The following is a 12,074-nucleotide window of genomic DNA, read 5'->3' on the forward strand; positions in this document are numbered from 1 at the left end:
CCTTTATCGTATTCAAATTTATTGGAATAAAATGACAAGGATTCATTTCGTTTGCCCAATGAGCACCGTGTTTGTTTCTCTCTTTCTTCAAAGCCTATAATGATAAAATAGTCGTGTTTTTGCGGCAGCCGAACATTTTCGAGATCCTGCAGGAGAGACAGCCTGAGCTCATTCGAAATCATTCGCTCAGGTGAGACGACACAAGAACACATTCACTTTATAGCTGTTTATTATAGTCATAAATGAGAAAGATCATGTGAATTTTGATGTGTCTGCAGGGAGAAAGTTCAGTTCATTCGTAATGAAGGCGTGTCTGGTTTAGCTCGACTCTCCAGTGATGCCGACTTAGTGATTTTACTCAGGTAACCTTTACATCTGAGAGTTCTTCTGTGACAACATGGCTGATGTAAAGTATTATAAAATGTGACCAAATCGGCCTGTAAAACTAGACAAAGCTTTGTTCACGTTCTCTGAAACCACACAAACACACAGGTTTAGACAATACAGCCACAGAAAAAATGAAGAGACCAAATACCCTTTTTTCCTGAAATTACTATTTATAGGTAATGCGCAGTGTTGTGTAAGTTACTCTGAAAAAGTAATGAATTACTAGTTACTAATTACATATTCAATAGTGTAATTAGATTACTGTACAAATTACTCTCTCCAAAAAGTATTTAATTACTTATTACTAATAACTTCTTTATCCTATATCAACCTTGATTAGTTAAGTGATTCAAGGATAGACATGAAACGGCAAAGAAATAATATAAAACTACATGAAGTAGTATAAATAACTGACCAAAGTATTACAAATGTGAGAATTATACAAGTTAGGCTTTGAATTTTGATGTCAATTCCACTATTGCACACACATATGTTACACACAGTATTTAGTTTAATTACATCAGAAGTAACTGTAATTCAATTACAGAAAAAACAAGAGTAATCCCTTACTTTACTTTTTCAAGGGAAAAGTAATTAAATTACAGTAACTAATTACTTAGTAACTAGTTACACCCAACACTGGGTATGCGTTTTGGTAAAATGATGATTTTGTGTTTTATTCTGTGAACTACTAACAGAATTTCTACCAAATTTTTAACAAATATATTGTTTCTATTTGCATTTATTTGCAGAAAATGAAAACTGGAGAAACAGGTGAAAATAACAGAAAAGATGCTCTGTATTTTTTCAGACCTCAAATACTGCCAAGAAAACAAGTTCTTATTCACTTTTAAGCGATACATCAGTCATATTTCTACATGTATTAAGGAAAAGTTCAAAATAACCTGTTTTTTTATCATAGTTTTCATGTGTCTTGTCATGCTGTCAGTCTTTCACATTGCTGTTGGATGACTTTGTCACTCCTGAGGTTGGATTTTGTTGAAATTCAACAGACACTCGACTGGAATGGCCACGATACATCTAAAAACTATGATTAAATGAAAGTTTGGAATGGTCTCTTCATTTTTTCCGCAGCTGTGTTTTTGTTGGAAAATTAGAAATGATGCTGATTTAAGAATATATCTTTCCGTTTAAATACAGTATTCCAATGGCAGACACGCATCTTAAACACATATTCACACTATATTCATGGTATTTTCTCTCTGTATAGTTTGTTTGAAGAGGATGTGATGTCATATGTTCCGCCTCATGCCTTACTACACCCCAGCTACTGTCAATCACCTCGAGGGTCTCCAGTCTCCTCCCCTCAGAACTCCCCAGGTTGGTTCATCATCCCTTTTTCTTCTCATAGCCTTCTGTTCTTTGCGTGTTCGGGTGTACACATCCAGGTTCAGTTGACCAGCTGTTCGGGGTATTTTTTTGTGATTTAACGTGTGGTTGGAGTCGAGGGTTTTTGGATAATCTAACTGTTATCTGATTTTAGTCACAGCCGTATTTTCACAAAATGAGGCTTCCATTCCAAAGGAATTCTTCACATTCGACTTTCGGTTTTAGCTTGACTGTAGACCATTGAGAGATTTTTAACCAGTCTATTTAGGAAGAATAATTAGAATATATCAATTTTGAGGCATATTTTTTATTTAGATTTACTTGATCTATACTTCAAATCATTCTAAAGATAGGCAGATATCAGAAAACATATTCCAGATGTGGAATTCTCTTAAAATTCTCTGTGATTCTCTTAAAATTCCAGGATGGATAAAAATCCCGAAACCTTCTTAACGCTACGTCGTTCTTAAGTTATACCTTAAGCTGTACCTTATCGTTAATACGTGTTTCCCGAAACCTTCTTAGTTAAGTATACCTTCCGTAAGTCATACGTTGGGAAGGTCGGTCTTGATACGCTCTTAGCTATACCTTATCACTGTTAAGAGTTCACCCGCTAGTGTCCACTGTGGAAAAAAAGTCTTTTTTACATCGCAGTCTATACAAAAAAATTCTACAGTTAAAAATACCAGTATATTGACGTGTTTTCATGCAAGGAATATAATTGTCTTTACATTGATGGTTAATTTTGATAATTATTTTATCTGTGCATCAGCTGGCAAAGCAAAGAATTTGGAGTATATTTAAAGAGAAAGATTGTGGTATAAAGTTTAGTCAAACTGCGGTACAGCAAATGTTTTGGCTAAATCAAAGACGGCGCCATCCGCGGAGCATTTTAGTGCATTTAATCCGTGAAAACCTGGCTACAATTTATGCTGCAATTATAATTATAGAAAGCTGTTGATTATATGTTCCGCGTTCTGCGCTTTTATTGAGTAAATAATGACACTTTAGCAACATATATTATGATAATATAAATAAGGGGTTCTCAAACACAGGTATAATCAAACTCAAAAAGCTTGAGAACCTTTGATATAAATGACCACACGGCCAGTTAGTGTTGCGGGTTGATACTTTCGGGCGTGAGATTGCGGGTTCGCACACTCATTTCACAATGGATTTAGTTTGCAATTTGGTTTATTTTTATCCTATGAGTCCTAATAGATGCAACTTCAACAATCTCTAAAGTGCTTATTTTATAAAGAACGCCTCACATAACGCAGTGAAGCAGTCCCTGTATAGAGTGAATAATTGAGTGTCGAACGATGGATAAACATTCATTCAGCACCACCGCCATGGACAGCACATGGTAACATGGGACGTAGGAAAGTAACCTCATAAGGTATAGTTCGGGAAACACGCCTAGAAAAGGTATAAGTGTAGTCGAGGTGTGCCTTAAGAGTCTTCGTAGCGCGCTAAAAGACAACGTTATCGGTAAACGCAGCCCGCGAGTGTTCAGATCTCATTGTTGTCTATCAAAATTGATATAGAAATGTGCTTTGTGATGATTATCACTTTTCCTAAAAACCAAAATTTTAAACAAAGTGTATAGATTTTACATAATAAAGCGTGAGTATTTCTACATTGTGTAATAGTGTTTGGTTGTGTGGTGTGATGGAATCGCATCTAATTTCGTTAAAATGTTAATAGCGTTTTCCCCTTTCTCTCTGCGTCTCAGGAACACAACGGGCCAATGCACGAGCCCCCGCACCGTACAAAAGAGACTTCGAAGCCAAACTTCGAAATTTCTATCGCAAACTGGAGACCAAAGGTTACGGACAGGGACCGGGCAAAGTCAAGTAAGCAGTCATACTGTATCCCGTGGTGTAATACGCAAGCACAGATTCTCACAGACTCATGTTTTCTGTGTTAGGTTGATAATCCGCAGAGACCACCTACTCGAGGACGCCTTCAACCAGATCATGTGCTACTCACGCAAGGATCTACAAAGAAGTAAACTTTACGTCAGCTTCGTTGGAGAGGAGGGGTTAGTTTTCAACTTTAAACCGCGTCACATTTATAAACGCATATATAGATAAACATATACGGATTATTTGATTAAATATAAAATACTTCAAATGTGTGTGAACCTTACTTATGTAGTATGTGTAGTAATATCAATGTAGTCGCATTCTTGTAAGTGTACTATTTTATCACTACTACCGCTATGGACTAAATTGGTCCACTTTTTAGTTATAAAAGTATACTTTTAAGTATGCGTTAAGTATAACAAGAGTAAACTTTCGAGTACTTAGTGAACTTAGATAAAGTTACTAGTTGTGAAGGATACTCTCAGTTTTAATACCGCAAGTATACGTTTATACGTTTTCTTTATGCGAACATGACATCATACTTATAGTTTACTATTTATAATTATTTTAGAGTTACTCAATAAACTTAAACATGCTAGTTTATAAGACAGTATCTAAAACTATGTAAAAAAAGATTTTAATAGGCTACTTAATTAAAAGAGTAAATGCAACTAAAAGCCAAGTGTTCTTAGAATACTATAAGTATGTATCCAGAGATTGAGTACGTGACTTTTCTGTCCGTATAGATTTACTTAAGCGTCATTTTAAGTATATTTAATTACAAAAAAATACTACGCCTGTATAGCACACCTGAATAAACTTCTTTTTTATAAGGGATGTGACGCAAACATCATTAGCCTCTTTGAAAAGACATGTTTGGCCCACCAACCTGACTAGCGCCAAACCAGTTTGGTTTGAAATCCAGTGCGCTGGACTAATCTGGTCTTTCCAACAGGGCAGACTTATTCAATCAGAATTTATATGTTGATTTTAAACACCATTTGTCTATTTTGGGTTATGTTCAGACTGGACTACAGCGGCCCGTCGCGAGAGTTTTTCTTTCTGGTGTCGCGGGAGCTCTTTAACCCGTACTACGGTCTGTTCGAGTATTCAGCCAATGACACCTACACCGTTCAGATCAGCCCCATGTCTGCCTTCGTGGACAACCATCACGAGTGGTGAGTGCAGATCTGTATCTACAAGATGGTGGACTTCTTGTTTCTACCAAGATTAAAGCCTATTTTCTTTGTATTTTCTGATCATTCTCTCCTTTCAGGTTTCGGTTTAGCGGGCGTATTCTGGGTCTGGCTCTCATCCATCAATATCTGCTGGACGCCTTTTTCACACGACCCTTCTACAAAGGTCTGCTGCGGATGTAAGTGAAACTGACGCTGGTGCAAAGCATGTTTTGATCATATTTTTAGAACATTTTTTACATCAGAGCATTGGCTTAACGGTTGTTGCATGTGCTTTGAGTGCTCTGACGGTTGACGTGAGTTCACTTTAAAAGATCATGATTATTTTGTGTGTTTATATGTATATTTGTTGTTGGTGTTTCTCTGTGTGTGTAGTCTGTGTGATCTGAGTGATCTGGAGTATCTGGATGAAGAGTTTCATCAGAGTTTGCAGTGGATGAAGGATAATGATATTGAGGATATGCTGGACCTCACCTTCACCGTCAATGAAGAGGTCTTTGGACAGGTCAGTGTGTGTCTGAACATCTGGACATACCACGTATTTGTTTTACATAGTTTCTATATTCTTATCGGCAATGATAGGCGTACAGTATATGCATGGATGTGATGTCACAACCCTTCTGTTGTTTCTAATAAGTACATTTACTGTTTGTGTGTGTTAGATCACAGAGCGCGAGCTGAAGCCCGGCGGTGCGAATATCCCCGTGTCTGAGAAGAATAAGAAGGAATACATTGAGCGGATGGTGAAGTGGCGTATTGAGAGGGGCGTCGTTCAGCAGACCGACAGTCTCGTCCGAGGCTTTTATGAGGTATTAAAATCGTATCAACCCTCAACATTTCAGCCTGCTGTCAAAACAAACGCACAAAATGTGCTACTTCTGACATATATATATATATTAGGGCTGTCAAACGATTAATCGCGATTAATCGCATCCAGAATAAAAGTTTTTGTTTACATAATATATGTCTGTGTACTGTGCATGTTAATTTTGTATTTATTAACACAAAAACATAAACATACATGTATATATTTAGGAAATATTTAGATGTATTATTTACATTTACCAATAATTGAAATGATAAATAAACGTTTATAATTATTAGTTATTTTATATTTCTTAAATATATGCATGTAGGTGTATGTGTTTATTAATTGAAAATTAATATGAACACTACACAGACATATATTATGTAAACACAAACTTTTATTCTGAATGCGATTAATCGCGATTAATCGTTTGACAGCCCTAATATATATATATATATATATTATATATAAATACTTGAATAAATCAAGAAGACTTCTGAATATCGAATCTTTAAAAATTGTTTGGTTTGTAAACGTGTGCCCGCATTAATCCTTCCAAATGCAAACAAAAATATAGGTTGTTGTTAGGAACAAGATCTTTCATGACTTCAATGAAATCCCATTTGCACCTTTTTTGAAGACGCATTTTATAATGTCAATAGTATGGTGCTGTTTATTTAAATGACAAAAACGTATTAGTAGACCTTGCTTTTATCTGTTAGGGAGACCAGTACTACTGTTTTTTCATTATGAAACATGGTTAAAATATTTTTCTAAAACTATCAAAACATTTAAAAGACAATAAAACATTATTGAAATCAAATAAATATAAATATAAAAAATAAACAAATAATTAATGATATGATGATGCAAAAATTGTAGTAAAACTAAATATAACTCATTATAAAACAAAAATTAACATAAAAAGTAAACATATAAAAAAAATATGAATAAAACTACAATATAAATATATACTATGTGTAAAGAAAATTAATATTTTACAATTTCGACATAAAATTAGTTGATGATTACTGTCTGAACTGTCAGTTTTGTTTTCAATTGATCCTTTTAATAATGTTTGATTTATTATGAATGAACACCACAGTGAAAGTTTTTCAATGCAGTGAGATGTGACCTCTGTGCTGTAGGTTGTGGATGCACGGCTGGTGTCTGTGTTTGATGCACGTGAGCTGGAGCTGGTGATAGCCGGAACTGCCGAGATCGATCTGTCAGATTGGAGGAACAATACGGAGTACAGGGGAGGTAACGACACACAACAATCTTACGGTTCACCTATAAAAAAGTACTGCGGTGTTACCATGGCACAGTGATTGCGTTCAATATTAGTCATGATATTTTCATATATTCCATGTGGAAAATGGCCTTTTTTAAGTAATTAATTTAATACTAGGGGTATGTTTGGGATTGCTCTCAAAAAATGACTAGTACCACGGTACTGTCTAAAAATAGTAAAAGGTAGTAAAATAGTAGTAGAGGTGTAAAAATCTCATTTTTGTGCATTTAGATGATTATTAAAAATGAAAACCTGCTCAATAGACTTTACAATGTCTGTTGATTGGTACCATGTACTGTTTATTTGACACATTGTGGATGTATCGGAACTGACTTTAATCTGTATTTTGTCCACGCAGGTTACCATGACAACCACCTTGTGATTCGCTGGTTCTGGGCGGCAGTGGAGCGATTCAACAATGAGCAGAGACTCCGACTGCTTCAAGTGAGTGTTGAACACGCAGCTCTCTTTATGAGTCCGTGTTCTTCAGTCATGGCTGAAACGTCTCTGTTGTCTCAGTTTGTGACAGGGACGTCCAGCATCCCGTACGAGGGCTTCGCATCGCTCCGGGGCAGCAACGGACCGCGTCGCTTCTGCGTAGAGAAATGGGGGAAGATCACTTCTCTACCCAGGTAAACGTCTCCAGTAGTTTAAGTTCAAATAAAATCTTCTTCAAGACCCCTTTATAACTTTCTAAGATCTCAATATCTCGAGGGCATTTATCTGTATTTATGCATTTTGTGCATTTTTTTCATTGCATTTGAAGCGGTTTTATTATCAGAATAAACCGACTGCATTGCACATTTGTTTCACAAGATGGCGCAAGCTGTCTGTTTTTAATATAGTAGCTCAAACATTTTTTGGTCCTCACGGATCCAGAAAAATCCCATTTCTTTGTGTCATCAATAAAGATTTTTTGTCTATATTTTCCTTGCAGAGCTCACACGTGTTTCAATCGCCTCGATCTTCCCCCGTATCCCTCGTTCTCCATGCTGTATGAGAAGATGCTGACCGCAGTAGAGGAGACCAGCACTTTCGGCTTGGAGTGAATGTTCACTTTTGCACTTTGGTCGGATCGAACATATTCTCTTTTCTCAACCCCTTCACAAATTACTCGAACAGACGAGTCACACTCTGAAAAACCGAGTCAAACGGGTTTGGTTGACGGATGTACACCGGATGTATTTGGATGTTACACTCGCTCTAGATCCGTCACGCAAAGTGCAAAGTGGTGAAAATATGAAGAAGTTGATAATCCAAAGGACTATATTTTGACGCTCTTTTTATCTGTACAAAAGACTTTTTTTATGGACCATCGAACTACAGCGCGAGCGGACGGGTTTTGTGTTGTTTTAGATTTCGTCTGTTTCTGATCGCTTGACTGATCGTCGTCTTCATTCGCCGCTTAATTTTGCATTGTATGGATTGTCACGTTTTCACGTTTGTATATTTGTTTGGTTTGCGCGTACACAAACACGTTTAAAAAAGGGCATGTTACACAAAAGTGCACTCTTACTCGCACTTCAACATGAATGTGATCACTATGTGCAAATAATCTTAAAAACGAACAAGAAGTTAACATCTAGGAATGTTTCCAACTTTGGCCTTCCTGAGAAACCTCGGTTAAAGAATTTTCTACTGGAATGTTCACAAAGCTATCGAAAGCCTTAGAGTCAACATGAAATGATTATTTATAGTATTTACTTACTTAAACAGACATTTTTGGTGAAATTGTGCAAAAAACAATTCTAAATGTGGTGTTTCAAGAAAGAACCTCCAGCATCTTACAAACTAACATTCATGTCTAAATCCTTTTTCATTTTTGAATATGGAACTCCTTTTTCCCCCAATAAGCCAAGTTTCATTTTTTTACTTTTTTTATTAAATCATATTGTAGGAGTAAAAAAGGGTTTTAAAAAGTTTCACGTTGACTTCAATGGTTTTATATCATAACCTGAGCTTTAGTGAGACATGAATGTTTTCCAAATGTTTTTTATTCTTGATCATTTGTCCTGAACACAAACTTGTTTTCTTGAATCAGTCGACGACTGTCAATCCCAGAGAAAACCATATCAGTACATTCCAGACTTTTCCATTGGGGTTAAATCAGTTTAGCCTTTTACGATACACTGCCATGGCTGCGGGACACTGGATTGGACACTTGTTCTGAATGTTTTGTATTCGGGTAAATTTTATCGAACTTAGTATCGCTTCCAGTAAAAACTGGCATAGTTTATACTGCCATGGGGCTTTGTAAGGTCCATCAAATGTTAGAAAAGCAACAGAAAAAAACTTGAGCGTATCACGTTTTGGCCGATTCGATTACGGTTGGATCATGTTGATTATATTTGCATTAAAGCTTTTACAGTGCGGTGCTGAAATTTGTGCAGAATGTACCAAAGTTTAGGGCTGGCATAGACTGTCCAAATGCAACGTATTACGTGAAGTCATGAACGCGCATCGCAGAACAGAGCAAGGCGAGCATTTGTGTTTATAAAGTATATACATTTTTATTTTTTTAGAAAACGACTGATCGTTTCGCTAGATAAGTCCCTTATTCATTGTCTGGTATCGTTTAAAGCCCTTTGAAGCTGCACTGAAACTGTCGTTTTGACCTTCAACCGTTTGGAGTCCATTGAAGTCCACTATATGGAGAAAAATCCTGGAATGTTTTCATCAAAAACCTTAATTTCTTTTCGACTAAAGAAACAAATACATAAACATCTTGGGTGACATGGGGGTTGAGTAAATTATCATGAAAATTTATTTTGAAAATGAACTAATCCTTTAATTCTTAAAATCTCATAAAAAAAACTTGTGGTGTCAACTCTTATATAGTTGTTGTTCTTGGAGTGCACAGGCCTTAAATAATTTTGTTTTTATCTTATCGAAGAGAGAATGTAAATTGGAACATGAAAGTGAGTAAATGATCAAATAATATTGATTTATTCTTGAACTTTAGTACCCTGAAGGCCTGAGCCGTTACACGTCTTCTGAACATCAGAGGTCAGGAGTGTAAACGGATGCTAGGAAACTGGGATCAAACGTTGTTTATAAGTTACGCGTCATGCTGATGTTCATTACTGGACAGTTTCTGCTTCTGCTCTAGTGGACCTTGTCACTTTTATTTTCCACCAATCACACGCTCTACCACTTGCTTGTGACTGTTGATTGGTTAACAGCTCTCAATGCTCATGTTTTCACCACAGATGATTGTATAAAGCTGTTTATCTCACGGAAAATGCCTCTCGATTCTTTTATTCCTTTGTTTATAACTGAGCAACAGACATAAATTGAACAATGTCTGAAGGTTTAGCAGGGGCTTTAGAGGTGTTGTAATGTTAATATTGTGGTGTATTTAATCGTTGTTTGTGAAAGGGAAATGTTGTGAAACAATGTCTGGATCATATTTTACTCTAATATCAAGCAAAATGCATTAAGATTGTATGTTTGTTTTAGGCAAATTAACCATGTTTTATTATAATAAATGGGTTGTAAACTGTATAACCCGTTTTACTACAAATAACTGGGTAAACTGTGGTTACACAACCAAGTTATGTTTGTGGTTACTGAAGTTAAACCATATTTAATTTTTAAACGAAATAGCACAAAATGAATTTAAATGATTTATTTAAAAATATATTAACCTATTAATATATTTATTTTATTTAATCAATTTGTTAGTACATTTCTATTAATAGTTTTGAAACATTTAGTGGCCCAAGCTTTTTAAACTTTAAACATTTTAAGCAAAACAGTTCACAAAAAAGATTTTTAGCTGGCTTTAAGAATGGTTTATTTATATTTAAAATTAGCTATAATTTTTACATTTTTAGTTTTCATTTTTAGCAATTTTGTTATAAGCTTTTGTCATTTTATTATTGATTTGTTTATTTTTAATGTTGCTATATAAAATTAATACATTTTTATTTTAGTTTTTGTTTACGATTATCATTTTAAGTGCCTTAAACTTATTTCAGTTTATTTCTGAGGCAACATTTCAATTTTTTGTTTAGTTCAAGTTTTTTCAATAATTTTAGGCCAATATTTGATTTGATTTTAATAAACAGAAACATTGTCAAGTTTTCATTTTAGTAAACTGAAATAACCTTTCATTGAATGATTTGCAAAATTTCTAAGAAAAGTCAAGTTAGTTTTGAGGAAAAAGTGCATAGTATTCTTTTGTGAACGCTCTTTGTTTAATATTTTATTATGTAATGACATTTAAGACATTTTTATCTCTTCAAATATTTTTGGGGCCACTGCAAATTTGCTTGTGAAATTCATCTGCAGGCGTTACCATCTGTGAACAGCAGATGGCAAACCAACTCTATATATTCACAGGGTCACCCACCTGAAGCCAAACCACATTACAGACTTAAAATGTGCGTGCATCTGAAATGTTCACCAACCTCATACAAACACCTCAAAACTTTACCATGAAACATTGCACAATGTCGTCACATTTCATTCAGTACAACAAGGCTGTCCGCAAGATGAATTAAATAGATGCTAATTAGCACCTTGACTCCAAAACACTCAGATCTTCCATTGGGAGAGAACGCTGCTTTGCCGCATGAAGGAGCTTGTTGACGTGGGGTGTTATATGAGTTTTCGTCATACCATAGAGTTGAACGTGATTGCCTGTTGTGTGAAAATTGGGTCGGGCGTCTGTGTGCTCCAATGAGGCAGTATTTTCAGGGCCCCTTAGAAACCTATTTGAGCTGTTTTATCTGTGGAGTAGCGCTTTACTGACACTACCCATAAACCCTTGTGCTTTTTAGTGTGACATGGGCCGTGCTCAATATGTGTGTGCGTGTGTGTGTGTTTGTGTGTGTCTGTAGAAAGCAGGGGTGACCCTGAGCCATAGCAGCTGGTGTGTAGGGGCCCATGGGACATGATAAACTCATTGGATATATAAGAGTAAATCAAAGAGGTTACTGTTATTTTTTACTTATATTAGGATAAAAGTGTGTGCGTGCTGATTAATAACCCTTGAAAATCATTTTGACTTTTCAGTCAAATCTTACACACGATTGTGCATACGCAGATACACACTCCCACACTGACAACTATATTAAATGATTGACCTTGAGAAAGCGAAAAGGCACATTCTGCTCTGACAAATCTTTTTGGGTCAAAATAACGCGCATATGGTACCCTTTACCCCG

The 12,074-nt window shown here is 35.7% G+C and overlaps 1 protein-coding gene across 1 annotated transcript in view; it reads left to right on the forward strand.

Annotated features, from left to right (window-relative positions):
• Positions 1-10,410, forward strand: part of hecw2b (HECT, C2 and WW domain containing E3 ubiquitin protein ligase 2b) — a 27,990-nt gene extending 17,580 nt beyond the window's left edge. The window contains exons 17-29 of the mRNA XM_057332282.1: positions 94-190; positions 279-362; positions 1,619-1,728; positions 3,473-3,593; positions 3,668-3,781; positions 4,631-4,783; positions 4,882-4,980; positions 5,177-5,306; positions 5,464-5,610; positions 6,758-6,872; positions 7,262-7,347; positions 7,423-7,535; positions 7,841-10,410. Of these exons, the coding sequence (XP_057188265.1) occupies positions 94-190; positions 279-362; positions 1,619-1,728; positions 3,473-3,593; positions 3,668-3,781; positions 4,631-4,783; positions 4,882-4,980; positions 5,177-5,306; positions 5,464-5,610; positions 6,758-6,872; positions 7,262-7,347; positions 7,423-7,535; positions 7,841-7,952 (1,481 nt within the window). The 3' untranslated portion in view covers positions 7,953-10,410. The remainder of the gene's footprint in view (positions 1-93; positions 191-278; positions 363-1,618; positions 1,729-3,472; positions 3,594-3,667; positions 3,782-4,630; positions 4,784-4,881; positions 4,981-5,176; positions 5,307-5,463; positions 5,611-6,757; positions 6,873-7,261; positions 7,348-7,422; positions 7,536-7,840) is intronic.
• Positions 10,411-12,074: the final 1,664 nt, after the last annotated feature.

This window comes from Triplophysa rosa, linkage group LG4 (assembly GCF_024868665.1).
Source record: "Triplophysa rosa linkage group LG4, Trosa_1v2, whole genome shotgun sequence".
NCBI lineage: Eukaryota > Metazoa > Chordata > Actinopteri > Cypriniformes > Nemacheilidae > Triplophysa > Triplophysa rosa.